Here is a 16,853-nt window from a genome sequence, read left to right as displayed (position 1 = left end):
TATTTTATGGCTGAAAATTACTCCTAATCTGAAGCCAGTCACGGCTCGCCTGTGGATAATCTTTCTCCTACTGAAACTATTCGGTGCTGCTCCATAGGCAGCTGCCACTGATTTTTTTTTACCCAACCTCATTGTTTCTCTAAGTGGTTATCACCCAGGTGACCATTAAGATATATTCCATCAAGGTAGCTCAATTCGAGCCTTAATTTTTTAAAGATGTGACGAAAATCTGGAGGTTCTTTTTCGCTCATTGAAATGAATCTCGTTATAATAATTAACTCATCAAGAATCAGAAATTTTTACTTCTGAACTAAATGAACTGTTTAACACATAGAAATGGTGGTATACTCAACTTACAGGCCGATGGTACATACGACACACAGTCTTCTCTCTCCTTCTGGGCAAGTCGGTTCGAAAACGGAAGGAACTTTCGGTGCGAGGCTGAGAACCTGGTCAGCAGACAGGAAGCAGAGAGACCTCTCCACGCAACCAAGTTACTAGAGATACTTTGTAAGTATAATGTTACATATTTACAATTTGTAAATTAAAAAAAGAGTACTTTTATTTATCCCCTTTTGTTTATTTTGCTTTTTTTAAATTATTAATCACCTTTCTACTTTTGAACAATTTTTATGGAATGCAGTAAACGGTCAAGTGTCACCCGTCTATTTATATGTCAATATCTATTACTTCACTGCTGTCAAAATGTTCGTAAAATCGTGTTGTTCGCACTTGGTATTGTTAAATAACATTATTATTTAATCGTTTCGCTCACACTTTTTATAACAAATTAATAAGTAAGTGTAAATTTAAAAATTTGCTTAGATTATTTATAGAAGAGACAGATTTAAGCTCCTTTTTCTTTTAGCACATGATCGCTAGCTTTTTACTTTTTCATCTTCTTTATGTTTTCAAGTTTTTAATTTTATTTTTTTAAAAATTGTTTACTGAGAGTCAAGTATTTTTATGTATTTTATATTTTAAAAAAAATGTATTTTGTATTAACTAATTCTACTTAGAAACCTATACCCTTATACCCTGTAGTATGACTATTTTATTTTGTATACCCACACACAGGCATGCCTTTGTGGGATCTTTTTTTGTATTCATTTTTAAAGTTTATTAAAAAAAAATTGTATTTGAATTTATGCTATGTAATGCAAAAGAATTTAAAATAAAGAAAAAATACATAAATATAAGATATGTACTTAAATATAGTTTTAATTAGCTGTATTCACTCATTTGTCTACTGGCTTTTGCTGTCGACTATAATAAAACCAACCAACAAAACTAAAGTTTCTGGTATTCTAAATTAAAATGATTATTTCAGATCCACCTCTTGCTTCCGTTCGACCGGATAACATCACGGTTAATGAGACGGCCGACGTGCTCTTGTTCTGCGAGTATGAAGCCAACCCTGCATCCCTCACCAGCGTCACTTGGTAAGTCAAAACGTAGTTAATCCAAAATCTTCCCCTGATTATAAAATACATTTCTTTCATTTTATGAATTCCTATATGAAAAGTTTTAAAAAATCCTAATAATGATATTTTGTGACTACAGGATACAAAATGGAAGGGACTTAAACCTGGCTACAGAACCTTGGAAGTATGAAGGTGGAACCACCGAGCAACAAGCCCTTCTCATCAGGAATAGTTCTGCGAAGGACCGAGGATCCTTCTCCTGTAAGCTGTCCAACGCTGTGGGAACTAACATCAGTCCTACTTCCATACATGTCGACATACATTGTAAGTTTGTTTTTAAACTATACCATCTAAATCATTAAACATATATTACTTATTTTCTGTCTAGGGAGCAAAATATTGCTCTTTATCTGTTGTATCATTTCCTTTATTAATGTTTACTGTTATCATCAAATAAATACTATTGCTGTTATAATTATTCATATTTTTCTTAAGTGACTTGTGCACATTAGTCAAACATATATCAACTTTACAACACTTTGAGTGTGTCCAAATACTTGTTCTTGTTCAGAACAAGTATTTGGACACACTCAAAATATTGTAAATAAATTATCTGGTCAAATTATAAGCTTAAATAATAAAAATTAAAATGATACTTTCTGGCTTTTCTCGTGTGTGTGATTATAATCCAGGGTTCGAACCTCACATACTGATATAAGAGTTTCTGCTCAATAAAAAGCTTCTTTTCTTCTCACCAATAGATGTCTCTAGTGAAGCTCTAGTGATTCAATAACAATGTTTCTGAATTGGTTCATATATGTATATAGAACTTCCAAGATTTTGAGTAGTGTGGTTGTCAATAATGGGTAGAATTGGTGAATGTTACACGTGTGTAAAATAATCACTTAAATCAGCCTATGACGGTCGTCAGCCCCGTAAATGCCCAGACTTCCATATTGTTCTTCATCTTTGATGAGATGTCAAAAAATAATACATATGTAAACTTGTTAAAGAAAGATTATGCAACCCCGAGCTCTGTAACTATTGCTGTTATTCTCTTTTCCTTACTACTACTTCTTCTCTACCTCTTTTTTCCATTTATTGGTAATATTTTTTACCCTGAGATATTTAGTTGAATGTATCTCATGAAATAAATTTCATGCCTAGAACAAAAATCAATATCACTTTGCCAATACATATTATCAAATTTAATGCTTTTTCATTCTTCGTTTTTGTTTTTATACCATTAGTTGCAGATGGGGGTCAGAATTTTTCGAAGTAATATTATAAACTTACATAAAGTTTCAAACTCGACTCTTTATTCATTTTTTATTTTTTTTGGTAAACTAAAAAATATTTATTTTTAGTAATTAACCCGATCCGTAGTGTAAGTCCGCCTCCGCAGTGTAATGGTCAGCACGCTCGGCTACCATTCTGGTGGTCCCGGGTTCGATTCCCAAGGGGTAAAATAAATATAAGTGATTTTTTCAATGTAATATTCATTCAATATTACCCTGGACTGGTACCTGAACCGGAGGGCTGATCACCTTCCCTTCATATGTAAACGATCAAGATAACACTGTTTATATGACGCGCAGTGCCCTATGCACCATTGGGGTGCAGATTATTATTATTAATTAACCCGCTACACAGATACGCTTACCCGTTACATTACAAGAATGAAAAATCTAGCTTTTTGTTGTAATAATAAAAATTACATAATAAAAGCGTGTTTGTATGGAATGTTTCAGACAAGCCGGAGGTCCGCGTGTGGATGGAGCCGGCCGGCCCCGTGGTGGAGGGGGAGAAGCAGAACGTGACGCTGCACTGCGACGTCACGCAGGGCAACCCGCCCACCCTCAGCAGAGCCAAGTGGCTGCTAGACGGGGAGCTGCTCAAGCAGCTGCCCGACTGCAACCAGACCAAGGAGAGGCCGGACAGCCTTATCACAGGTGAGCGCCAAATCTGATATTTGTACAGCTATGATATTCGTGACAGCTTCATTCAAGAAGTTAAGAGGGTAAGTTGCTTCAAGTAACTAACTAACCGTCACGCCGCTTCCCTGCAGGGGTAGGCAGAGAGAATAGAACGCCGCACCACTCTGTCTTTGCAAACATTCTTCGCCTCTTCCACGTTCATGCATGTCCTCATACATACCCGCCGATTGTTACGACTCCTAACCTGTTCACTTTCAAGTATTTGGCATACCTGATCGTGCCGTGTTTTTCTCGGTCTTCCTCTGGTCTTTTTCCCACTTACATTCGCTTCATAAATTTGTTTTACCGTTCTTTCCTCACTCATTCGTTCTACATGTCCAAACCATCTCAACACACCTTTCTTAATTTTATCGATAATGCTTATCTCAGCTTTGCATTCTTTCTTTATTTCACTATTCGAACATCTATCATACATCGCACATTATTCTTTGTGTTTTGTCGCACATTCTTCTGAGAGATTGCATTTCGACTGCTTTCAGTCTACTTTTATCCTTCTTTTGCCAAGTAAAATAGCTTCAAGTATTTAAGACATATCCTTTAGGAGAACTGTGCGGATGATGAGGACATCTGGCGCCAGTATCTTGCTTACTGCGTGCAGTCCAACATGCTGACACGCCGCTTTGCCCACTGCTCCGCGCAGGTTAAAAATAGACTCTAGTTTTATGTACGCAGCAGTACGGCAGCGAGTTATGGTGTAAGTTTACACAGCGAAGCTTAAAGGATATGAAAATATGCTATAACAACGGATACAGAGCTTTAATGAAGTTACCCCGACACTGCAGCGCGAGTGGTATGTTTGCACCTACCACATTGCATGGGCTATTAAGGCACCGAGTGGTGGGCTTCCGGGAGAGGCTGATGAAGAGCCTCAACATCATCATAAAGTGGCTTGTGGAGCACAGATGGGGGCTGGACATGTGGTGGCACTGGAGCACAGTGCTGCGTTTGCCAGCGAGCGGATCTTCATCTACTACATCTCTCCAAAAAGAAAAAAACTTTATTTTAAAAAGAGAATTCTTTCGCCGTTCTTTATTATTATTATTATTTTGTTGTTAATTATTGTAATTTTAATTTCATTATGTAAAAAAATGTTGTAAAACAAATATGGCTGATGAGGTATTGCATCCATCGCTTTGTTCATTAGCTTGACAGCTGGAAATTTTTTATTATAATTATTACTTTTCGGATACTGACAGATGTATACCAGACACTTAGACGGAGAAACTAGACTGTTTTATTGCTTGTGAAAAACTAGAATGGCGACTTGGTTCTCAAATATTTAGACAAAATTGGTGACGTTTACAAATAATGAAATACAAGTGTCTCAGAATTTGCACTTGGCGGAAAGATTTTGTAATATTGATAACTAGTGAATATGGGTTACACCAGGATTTATCTTCAGAGAATCTGTATACTCATATTATATGTTGTGAGATGTTTATCTTATTTTCGCTTTTTCACAAACCTCCAATGCAAATAAACTGGTAGCAGCTTACACTATCGGCTGATTTCCTTTTAACCTGGTTCCCATCCTTCCGGTCCAAAATATTTTGCTACACTCGTAGTTTTATGCTCTGTAAAATCTCTAGAGAGTATTGTATTAGTGACGTTTTTTATATCGTGGACTTTGGGAGCTGAAATGTACTGAGTATTTTTTAATTCTTACCGCATAGCTGTACCTTACCGCATAGTGATATTCGTACAAGCAAGTAAAATACAGATAATGACTACACATGCAGTGGAAGCTGTGCTGAATCTAGCATCCTGTCACCTAGTGAAAAGGAAATATGTATATAAATAAACTAATTAATATGAATGTCTTCTCCCCTATTCAAAATGAACTTTGTTGGTCTGATAGTTTATGAGAATGGCAAGAAACTAACAGAGTGTTTTGTTTAGATGTGGAAGACATGTGTGAGGACATTGACCCGTCTCGGCTGCTGCTGCAGCAAGCCGGACGCGGCTTCCACGGAAACTACACGTGTCAGGGAGGCAACTCCGCTGGCTGGGGACCTCTTTCGGAACCCACGGAACTACTGGTCTACTGTGAGTACACTTCTAAATATCAATTGTTCTGTTTACTCCATAATACATATCCCCTCTCCATGTGGAGGAAATTGAAAAATCTCTCCGGCTTCTGTCAATTGCCAGTTCCTTTGTATGATTTATATTAAATACTAGAACTGCCGACGGATTGTCAAAAACCAACATCTTGAGCGTGTAAATTTAATACCAACAAGCTCGGATTAAGGTGTGATAAGGATTCCATATGTCAGCCGAAAATATCAATTCATGCGTTGGTAAAAACATGTATTGATTCAAACACAACTATTAGAATTATTTCACAAATCTCCTATCAAAAACTTCAGGTTTAAAAGATTTTTGCACGATTTATGACTAAAAATTGGAAGGATTCCGTATATGTATAACCCAAGTAATATTTGCTCAAAATCAATCTTCAAAAAGTGTTATAACATAAACATTATACTGTTTGTATCGTGTACTGAGGATTCTGAATAATGGAACATGGGAAAATTCATCCTATTCGTAGTCAATAATTAACATAACTTTTACTTATGTACTTCATTTGGCTGATATTCGAACATTATCCTCATCATAATTAAATAATATTTTTCAATGAGAAAAATGCCTACATATGAGACGCATGATTTCAGATGAACCAGGTCCTGCGTCGCTGCGTTATTCTCCGACGAGGATAGTAAAAGGACAGGCACTGGTATTGACATGTTCCGTAGAGGATTATGGGAGACCAGCAGCAACGAGGTTTGTTATCACTTCTAAATACGCTAACTTGTACTAGCATTATGTTTTCATATGTGTTTAATATAAAAATTTATGTATCACTCAATTTGGAGTGCTTTGACAAAAAAATATATGTAAATGTATACTTATATATTAAAATTTTTGCTAAAAATGTTAAACTTCACTATCAAATAGAGTACTTATATAACATTTTGATATTTGAGTAATATGGTTATCAAAATCATGGCCAAATATTACACAGTATATAAATTGATCAAGAAAACAAACCAGTCGTGCATTGTTTGCTATATAAATACCTATACTTCTATATTTTCATGTAAATAAAACCTTCATTGAGTTTGAAACTCAAAAAGATATCATTAGGATTTTAATTCATTATAAATTAAGTGAAAAATCTTTGTTTCAACGTTTAATTGGAGCACTCTTGAGGTAGTATTTGAAATATTATATAAGAAATAATATAAGAATAATGAAAATATAAGAAGGATGAAAGTAGACAGAATGCAGTCGAAATGCGATCTCTCAGAAGAATGTGCGACAAAACGATGTATGATAGATGTTCAAATAGTGAAATAAAGAAGGAATGCAAAGCTGAAACAAGCATTATCGATAAAATTAAGAAAGGTGTTTGGACATGCAGAACGAATGAGTGAGGAAAGAACGGTAAAACAAATTTATGAGGCGAATGTAATTGGAAAGAGGAGCAGAGGAAAACCGAGAAAAACTTGGCACGATCAAGTATGCCAAATACTTGAAAGTGGTCAGGTTAGGAGTCGAAACAATCGGCGGGTGTGTATGAGGAGATGCATGAACGTGGAAGAGGCGAAGAATGTTTGCAAGACAGAGTGGTGTGGCGTTCTATTCTCTCTGCCTACCCCTGCAGGGAAGCGGCGTGGTGGTTAGTTAGCTAGTTTTGTAGAAATGGTTGCTCGCATCATGATATGTATTCATTTGTAGGTCAATACTATATTATTTACGTGGTGTTGCAGGTTCCGTTGGTACCGAGGCTCTCGGCTGGTGGCCGACGTGGTGACGGGGCAGTGGACCATCGAGCCGGTGTCTCTGGAGACGGCTGCCAACTTCTCCTGCATGGCGGTCAACGAGGCCGGAGCCGGTCGGGCTGCCACGGCTCTCATACAAGTTTTAGGTAATACTCAAATATATAATGAAATCATTCGCACAACTTCGAGACCCAGTACTTTTATATGAAAAAAAAAACAATATTTTACTTGTGTAATATATCCAAAATTAAACAAGTTTCATTGGATTTGAATTCTACATTTATTTATGTATATGTTAATACGTGACGCGTTTCGTCTTATTAAGACATTATCAAACAGGGCGTTTGGCTTAATTTTGGATATATTTGCTACCCAAAAATTCAATATGGAATTCTACCAACTGTCTGCAGTTATAATAAATAAATATTTTACTTTTCACAATGTGCTTTTACGATTTCAGCTCCACCCGCATTTATCAACAACTTCCCACCATACACTGGAGCTGTATATAACTCACCAGTAAGTTAATATAATACTATTTAAGTACATCATATTATTTATTTTATACCCGTACTATGGAAGAGAATCTGTAAGGTGAAACAAATGGTTTTATTTATTGAATATTATTAGGGATTCTTATTCAGTTGTTAAGAACTAACTCATTAGTTCTAATTGCTGTCAATTTCACAAATTAATTAGGAATAGTTTAAAACATAAATGTAAGAATATTTCCGAAACGTTTGAAAAACTGAGACTAACTATTAATCGAAATTGATTTCTTATAAATTATTTTATTTTATTTTATTTGCAGTCATATTTAGTGAACTGATGGTAAGGGTATGCCTATTGAAAATATTTAATATATTATAAGATTAAAACCAATATTTTTAGCTTTTCCACTTTATTTAATAATAAAGTAGAAAAGCTAAAAATGTTGGTTTTAATCTAATAATATATTAAAATGCACTTCCATCACGAAGTGTCAGTGGATAATATAAATCTATTGAAAATATTTATCGAAGACTTCGCAGAGTACCTTCATTGTAATCTTGATCTTATGGCTTTTGATTTTTAATTGTTCTGTCTCCTGAAAGCATCCCATAGAGCACATATTTACCTCCACAAACAAGTGACGACAGAAGTGAATTGATATTTTACCGCTCAGTTTAAAACATCTTTCAATGAAGAAAAGCAAAAGATTGGTGATAGAAGGACAAAGTTTATATAAAAAAAATAAACGATCAAACAAAGAATGCACAACCAAAACGGTTTTTATTCTTTCTGTGTGCCATCTTCTACTACCAGACTTTGGAGGATTCTAACCAAAACAAGAATGTCATGCCCTATTCGCAGATGTTCATTTATCTTATGAATACTCGTATATTGTAGGACTCATTCGAGTAAATGTTCATTGCAGAGTATAAGTCTGTCTTGTCGCGTGGAGTGTTGGCCCCCTTGCTCCATCCAGTGGCTGAAGGACGGACGGCCGCTGCCCGCGGGGGGCTCCTACCGCAAGGTGGACTCCCTCGTGCCCCCCGACACCAGGACCAACGACTTCCAGTCCTTGCACTCCCAGCTGGTCAGTTCATCCAGCTCCGATACACATTTAACCTAACCTTACCTAGCATGATCCCATACCATCCGATCATATTGGTAAATTGCATATTTTATATTTACCTATTATAATGACTTTCATTGCTTACAAACTGAGCTGGTGCATGGATAACCACCAAAAAAACATATTGGATTATACCTCAATAATGTTTTTGCTTTATAAATAATTTAAACTATATACCGCCAGATATTAAACATATTTTAAAAAGACAAACTCAACTAAACAAGATGACACCTACAAAATCAGTTTTTTTTTTCTTATAAGAAATATTATTTGAAAAGATGAAACATTCAGTACTTTTATATACAACTAGCACAAATAATTAAATGTTACAATTACTGTATACATAACTGATGCATAGTGATACTAGGTTCAGTATGATTGACTGATTATTGTTATTTTTTTTGTTGTACCATATTGTCGGGTTGTGGTCCCGTGGTTAGTGTCGCGGACTCTTATGTCAGAGTTTCTCGGTTCGAACCCACTCCACCATAATTTCATACCTATTTCTAATACAGAGCCGCTTAGGCTCACAGAAATAGTATGAAATGGAAAAAAAATTGTAAATAATGAAAACACAAAAACGTATTTTTCTTTTAAAAAAAAAAATGTTTTAGATTTGGGAACTATCCCAGTGGCCGGGAGGAGTTCTGGATAGAGTGAGGGATAACGCCAACTACACGTGTCGGTCCTCGGACAACTCTGCCGGGCCGGGGGTCACGAGCTCTACTGTGTTTGGAGTCGAATGTAAATATCTTTTTTAACCGCTTGCAATTATAGGATACCTGGATTCAAATCATTTTTCGCAATGGTGGTTCATTTTCTGTTCTTTCTTTTTCTTTGAAACGGCAAAATAATGATGCAATACCAGACATACACATTACAAACATGACTTATGTTAGTCTGAAACAATTTGTTGTAGTTCAACAAAACCGATAAAAACCATCGGCCAGAAACAAAATATTTGTATGTGTAAATATCTAAATAAAATAGAAATGCATGTTTGAAGGCTTTGTAATAAAGAGAAAAATATTTTTTCATATTTTCAGACCCACCTGAAAATGTCACAGTCTCCAATAAGATGGTCTCAGTTATAGAAAACAACATTCCGGAGAAAGTTGTCTGCTATGCCAAGTAAGATTTTTAATACTTATTTTAAAAATAAATCCCTCTTCTCTAAACGAAAATCCGAATAAGACCATGTTTGCATTATTCACGAAATATGTAAACTAATTTTTAAAACAGTAATACTTCAAATTACACCGCAGGACGAAAAAATTTACGAGTTTACCTGCTGCCGCATGCCTTGACTTTACTGAACTCTTTTTCTAAGAAATCGTTTATCGATACCTCTTTCTTTTGTTCAATAAATTAAGGACGCTTTGTGTCACCTTTCTACAATATTTACATTTTGAAATGTCTCAACAGTCTTGTTTTACCCGCGTTTGAGTGAACATAATACAACAATCATGGAAAGTACAAAGCAAATGTCAATTGCTATAAAATCCAAAATAATCACACTGTTGCAACAAATCATATCTAATTGTAAAATATCTCGTCGAGTTGGGTATTCAGAAGGTGCAGTGAGGTTTTTATTTAAAAAAATTTATGAAACTGGATCCATAGAACGGAAAAAAGGAAGCGGACGGGGGCGCGTCTGCCCGAGATGATCGCTTAGTAAAAAAAATTGTTATGCGCGATCGATTTTTAACGGCACTTCAAATATACGCAAAGGTACAGTCTACCAGCAAATCAACGTTTTCAGTAAAAACAGTGTCCAGGCGGCTGTTGGAGCATGGTTTCCAAGCACGAAGTCCCGCAAAGAAACCATTACTGACGAACAAAATGAAGAAGGCTAGACTGGTTTGAGCGAAGGAGCACCGGAATTGGACCTTGGAGAATTGGCAAAATGTTATTTTCTCCGATGAATCAAAATTCAACCTTTTTGGTCCAGACGGCAGAAAGATAGTTCGACGAAAACCCAGGGAAAGATACCATCCGTCGTGCGTCACTCGAACCGTTAAACATTCACCCTACGTCATGATTTGGGGGTGCATGACAGCGTACGGTTTGGGACCTCTAAATTTTGTACAGGGTACGCTGAATGCCATCCAGTACAAAAAAGTGTTGAAAAACCATATTATTCAATAATCGAGGACATTACGCAGTATACCGCGGACCCGATTTTTCAGGACGATTCTGCGCCGTGCCATAGAGCCCGCACTGTGAGTACAAATATTTATTTTTTTAATGCATTTTGTGACAACTTGATAAATAATTTATTGTTTTTATTACAGATCAATGAATTTAATGATAAAATTTGCTTAAAATCGTTGACGTGGCCCGGGAATAGTCCTGATTTGAACCCGATAGAAAAAAAAATCAAAAAACATTGAGGAATTAAAAAAAAACTTGATTGAAGCTTGGGAAGAAGAAATAACATCAAAAATTTTAGATTCGCTTTAAGCTTCTTTAAATAATAGAATTTTACATGTTATAAAAAATAAATTTGAATTCACTAAGTATTAAATATTTTTAAATGTTATAAATATGTTTAAATGTAAAATATCTTAATTTAAAATAAAGCGATAAGAACCTACTTCTTAAATATGAATGAAAAAATAACATGTCTTTTATTATTCCATCACAAACACTCGACCATAAATGAACCGTTATGGATCTCTAAGGATCGGGTAATCTGATACCTGGTATATAATGGCAATTTCTAAGTACAATTCACGAGTAAGGTCTTTTATTTTAACCTTGAAGTAACGAGTAGTCATCACATATGTCAAACAATACAAAAAAAACTGATTAAATATCAAGAATAATTCATTATATTACATTATGTCAATTTTTGAGGGCTCATAATTTTTTTTGTCCTGCGGTGTAGTTGCTAAGCAATAAATATGTTTCTTCTTCTTCATCTTCTTGCTCAATGCTGAGCGTCGTGGTCTTCTGGAATGTCAGGCACTTGGTGCACAAGTCCTCTCCATTCTTCCCGGTCCTGGGCCAACTTGATGGCAGCGTTTAGCGAGGATCCGGTTAATTCCTTTATAAATATACACACATATACACATTATTAAAAGAGAAATATTTATATTTCCGTAAATGGATCTCTGCCACTAGATGTCAGCTGTCAGCTCGCGCGTAATATCTGCAACAGGCATACCGGGACGATTGATTTATTTCAGGGGCAAGCCGGAGCCGTCCTACTCGTGGCGGAAGGCGGGGAAGGAGGGCGGCGGCGAGGGGACGGGCGCGGCGCTGGGCAAGGGGGCGGCGCTCGTGCTGGACCGCGCCGTGCAGCGCGCGGACAGCGGCGACCTGCAGTGCCAGGCGCTCAACAAGCACGGAGCCGCCACCACCACCACCTACCTCAACGTCATGTGTAAGCTCCTACACTTACTAACTTACTTCAGCCTTCTTCTTGTGTCCAGTATTAACTTCCACAGTTGTCTGCTGGACCCGACTCTCTTCTCACTTTCCCGACGTCATCGGACTGTCTTGCCTGGAGCCTACCTGCGCTTCTGCATCCTGTTCAAGGCGTCCAGTCAAGTACCTGCGTCCATCTATCCTCAGACATACGTGTCACAATAATATTTCAAAAAAGAGTTTAATATAAAAACGAAATGTAATCTTAAATAATAATCTCTTTTTTATTACAGAAACTCAAAGATCAAACATAAATATTTTAGCGTTACATGCAACATCCTCAACGAGTTAAATATAAGTTAAAATTCTAACATTTTTAATTAATGTTTTACTTAGTTCCACTATTTCTTGAAAATGACTCAAAATGCATCGAAACACATGTCACAGTAGATTTTAAGAAATAGTGGTATTTACTGAGTAAAACATTAATTAAAAATGGATAGATTTTACCACAAAGTGACTCCCGAATCGATTAATGAAATTAATTATTCTAACGTTAGATCGGTTCTTCTTTATGTGAACTACCGATAAAATGTTAGTTTATTAGTTATTCATAATTTTTTAAAGGAATGTCTTTTTAAAAATTCAGATAAACCAGAATGTGGAATAACTCAAAGAGAAACAGACGGGTATCAGGAACTAGTTTGCACGGCCAACGCGAACCCTACAGAAGTGAGTATTGTATATCTATTACACGTCAAGTTCAAAAAACCATCTAACATATTTTTTATAAACACTGAATTTACTTAAAAATTCCACATTTTCAACCTGTGAAGGTTAAAGGTGTAGAATTTTTACGTAAATTGTTATTAAAATCTAAAATAATACTATGAGTGAATATATTTATCTAATTTGACATTTTTGACATCTCATGATATATGAAAAAGATTATGGAAGTCTGGGTATTTACAGGGCTTATGACCTGTCATAGGCTGGTTAAGTGATCATTTTACACACGTGCAACATTGAACATTTATGGTAAAATTTCATTTTTCTCTAAGATTGATCGAGTAAAAGATGCAACGATTTTTAGTACTCTCTGTCTCTCCAAAATAGTAGTGAGCGAATGGGGAATTAATTGGATAATAGTAGCAGTGATGCGGTGGAGAGCGTAATACTGGGATATGAGAAGATGTGCTTGTTGCCGTACAGGTGACGTTTTCGTGGCGCCTGAAGAACGAGAACGACTCTCTGGGGCCAGCGGAGCTGGTGCGGCAGCGCGGCCTGCAGTCCGTGCTGAGACTCGACCCCGCTACCCTCGGCTTCCGGACCTACCTGTGTCTCGCCACCAACCAGGTCGGCTCGGGAGTTCCTTGCGAGAGGGACGTCGCAGGTGAGCTTAGCAAAATAATTGATATTTAAAAAAACACACTTAAAATTAACCAAGTGTTTTACCAAGAACTTATTCTCCGTCTTATTCCTCATTGCTGAGGGTTGTGTCCCTTGCGGAAGCAATGACTCTTCTCCAGTTATCCCTTGACTGCGCTGCATGTAGCGCTCCAACCACCGAGGTGCCTGCTGCTGCTTTATTTGAACGGTCCATCGTATGGGGGATCTTCCTCTCCCTCTCTTTCCCTCCAGGCTACCGATCACAACTAGTCGTTCCAGGCTATCCTCGTTGCCACGCGCAACGAGTCCAAAGAACTGGAGAAAATATCGTGTCAGTGTAATTTCCCATCTATTTCTAATAACATATCCATTTCGACTCGCCATTCTTCTTTTTCTAGCTGCTATTTCTACTACATTTCCTTTTCCATATATAACATTTACCTATATATTTAACCTTGAGCTCCTTAAACTTACAAAATGTAAATTCCAAAGAAATGCCACTTCACTTAGTACATACTTATAGTTATTGGTCGAGTTGATGTAACGCTCTTTGCACCATTATGGTACGAATAGATCTCAAAAAAATAATGTTGTTAAAAATAATGAATTATTTTTTTTGAAAATGAAATTTTTTCTTGAATAATGTATTTGTCATGTTTTTTTGCTAGCCAACCTGGACAAAATGAGTAAGTTTATAATATTACTTCAATATAATTATGTATTTTAGAGCACAGAAAAGAAAACATCGTAGTTTTGAAATAATATAGGCTGTTTAAATAGTTCATAGAATTGCTGGAATATTGGTCGGACTTTATTCAATACCAGAATCGAACATTTGGACAAAACGGTCGAAAGCACCAATATACTTACACAACATTTTGAGTATGTCCAAATACTTGTTCACAAAATCTGGATTATCTCCAATTACAGGAGTTATTTTCATATTATTTTTTTTACATCTCATCAAAGATGAAGAAAAATATGGGAGTCTGGGCATTTACGGGACTGATGACCGTAAATGCCCAGACTTCCGTATTCTTATATTATTTTGAGAAATAAAAAGACTTTGTTTTTTGATCCACTCACATTTTTATTAACTAACTAGTTTTGGCAAGAACCTCTTGCCCTGTTCAGGGTTTGATTTATGAGTCATAAATTAAACCTGAAGAGGGTAACAGGTTGTTGCCAAAACTAGTTGGTTAATAAAATGTGAGTGGATCAAAAAACAAAATCTTTTTATTTCTCAAAATAATATATCAATATGATCCACAAAGTTAATGCTTTCAATATTCAAAACATTCCATAGCCATCTTTGATGAGATGTCAAAAAAAAATAATACTTATACACTTAAAATCCGTACATCTAGCATATTATCATACACTGTGTCAAACGAATCTATTATTTGAACCTAGTTACACCATCTTTTGGCTATGAGTATGGCACCCAAGTGATATATTATACCAAAAAAACATACAAATTTGTTACATTAAACCGATAGGATTTCCTAATTAGCGTGTTTTGCTATTTCCAGCCGGGAGTGTCCCGTGGTGGCGGCGCTGGGAACAGGAGCCGCTGTTGTTGGGCGGAGCCTCCCTACTCCTCCTGCTCATCTTGCTGCTGCTCTGCATCCCGCTGTTCTGTTACTGCGCCAAGAGGAAGTCTAATAAGTGTAAGTCTCAAACTGTCTCTTCTAACTAAAGCGCACTGCTCTACATATACATCTCTTACAACGTAATGTTCTTCTAGAAAACAATATATGTATTCTTATTTACTCCATGAGCCGTCATGTTCTCAGCTTTCGGTAGAGATTTCCATCAAAATTTGTCATTATTTCCTATCTTGAGCAGTCTTAATAAATTAAAACATGGCTTATTTGTATGTAATCTCAGCGCATCTGTGAGTTTTTTTACATAACAGACAGTTTTGACATACTTAAATTTACAGGTAATCAATGATTTATTTCGTATTGTCTTTAAAAAATAAAACAACATTTTGAAAGTAAATATGCATGTTTAAAAAGTTTATAAAAATTATCCAAATGAAATGGATACGCTTGTTAAAAAATAACCAAAAAAAAGAACAGGCAATAATTTATTATGTGTATAAATTTAGTTTGTATTTTTGGGCATATCAGCTATGAGCTGTGAATGGCTACATTTTCCCACGATTTTGTTGAGAAATGCAAAAGGTGTCAATTAAAATCATTAGGTTACTTATTAATTAATGTTTCATTCAATTGCTGCTTTGATTTATGCGGAGCAGATAATAATCCAGTGGAAATAGAAGAAAGAGAAAAGTAAGTTCTTCTCGACAACTTTATTCTTCAATTATATATGTACCTACCTTTATATGATATATATCTATTTAGTGTTATTTTGTTATGTTTGCTAAATAAAATATTCAACGGATTTCATCAGTTCTGAGATAACCTAAAAATTCTGGAGCGCACGACAATAATGAAATACGCTCCTCTTTGTTATTCCGAATGCGCTAACTGTTACATTTCAAGTGTGGCTTTGTAACGATATTTATACTCGCTTTTAAAAAATATTCTTACAAAGTGGTAATCCACTTTCTTAGAACATTTTAAATAACTTTTAACTGTTAATCTAGATATTTTAAATCAAAATCGATCCAGTGATAAAAACTGCATTATTGATTTCATGGGGTAGGTCTTTTTCTTGTCCGAGCATTATGTTTTTTTTATTGTCTTCATAAATCAAAATCGTATTGATTGTCAATTTAGAATAAATTGATAGACATCGTTGACATTCTAAACAAACTTAAAAATTGACGTTGATTATTTATTTATGGTGTATAATAATTATAATAATCTTGGATAATTTAAACGGCACCATTTTCTTAAAATACTACCTCAAGGGCCCTAAATATGTCGCTCACTCCTTTCAAGAACGTCATAAATCAAAAAACTTGATTTTTCAGGAGAACGTTTTTAAAGTTTAAAAATATAATACAATGTATTAAAAATAAATATCAAGCCACTTATTGAACTTTTTACTGTGCAACAGATCTTTTCAGGTAAAACCCGAAGGTTTTTTCTCCATTTGAAAAATATTAAGTATATTTAATAAAATAATTAAACAATACCTTTTCTTCAAAATGCAAAAACAACACTTTCTGCCTTGTAGCGGGTAAATATTAAGTTAAAAATATGCCACTTTTGCTGGGATGTAGTACATTTTCTGGGCATTCCGAAAACATGCACAACTGAAAATTGTCAATTTTTGATTTATGACGTTCTTGAAA

General features: G+C 35.6%; 1 protein-coding gene across 1 annotated transcript in view; it reads left to right on the top strand.

Moving 5' to 3' along the window:
- Nucleotides 1–16,853, top strand: part of LOC148301047 (hemicentin-2-like) — a 48,635-nt gene that overhangs the window by 19,693 nt on the left and 12,089 nt on the right. The window contains exons 5-19 of the mRNA XM_088273879.1: nt 360–510; nt 1,331–1,442; nt 1,564–1,748; nt 3,176–3,376; nt 5,321–5,467; nt 6,097–6,205; nt 7,195–7,352; nt 7,667–7,725; nt 8,624–8,785; nt 9,439–9,568; nt 9,871–9,955; nt 12,016–12,212; nt 12,846–12,928; nt 13,409–13,589; nt 15,118–15,255. Of these exons, the coding sequence (XP_088130005.1) occupies nt 360–510; nt 1,331–1,442; nt 1,564–1,748; nt 3,176–3,376; nt 5,321–5,467; nt 6,097–6,205; nt 7,195–7,352; nt 7,667–7,725; nt 8,624–8,785; nt 9,439–9,568; nt 9,871–9,955; nt 12,016–12,212; nt 12,846–12,928; nt 13,409–13,589; nt 15,118–15,255 (2,098 nt within the window). The remainder of the gene's footprint in view (nt 1–359; nt 511–1,330; nt 1,443–1,563; nt 1,749–3,175; nt 3,377–5,320; nt 5,468–6,096; nt 6,206–7,194; nt 7,353–7,666; nt 7,726–8,623; nt 8,786–9,438; nt 9,569–9,870; nt 9,956–12,015; nt 12,213–12,845; nt 12,929–13,408; nt 13,590–15,117; nt 15,256–16,853) is intronic.

This window comes from Brachycentrus maculatus, unplaced genomic scaffold, assembly GCF_059751285.1.
Source record: "Brachycentrus maculatus isolate JH-2025_06_01 unplaced genomic scaffold, ASM5975128v1 h1tg000616l, whole genome shotgun sequence".
Taxonomy (NCBI): Eukaryota; Metazoa; Arthropoda; class Insecta; order Trichoptera; family Brachycentridae; genus Brachycentrus; species Brachycentrus maculatus.
Note: the sequence above shows the minus strand (reverse complement) of the source record. Positions and strands in the feature narration are given on the sequence as shown.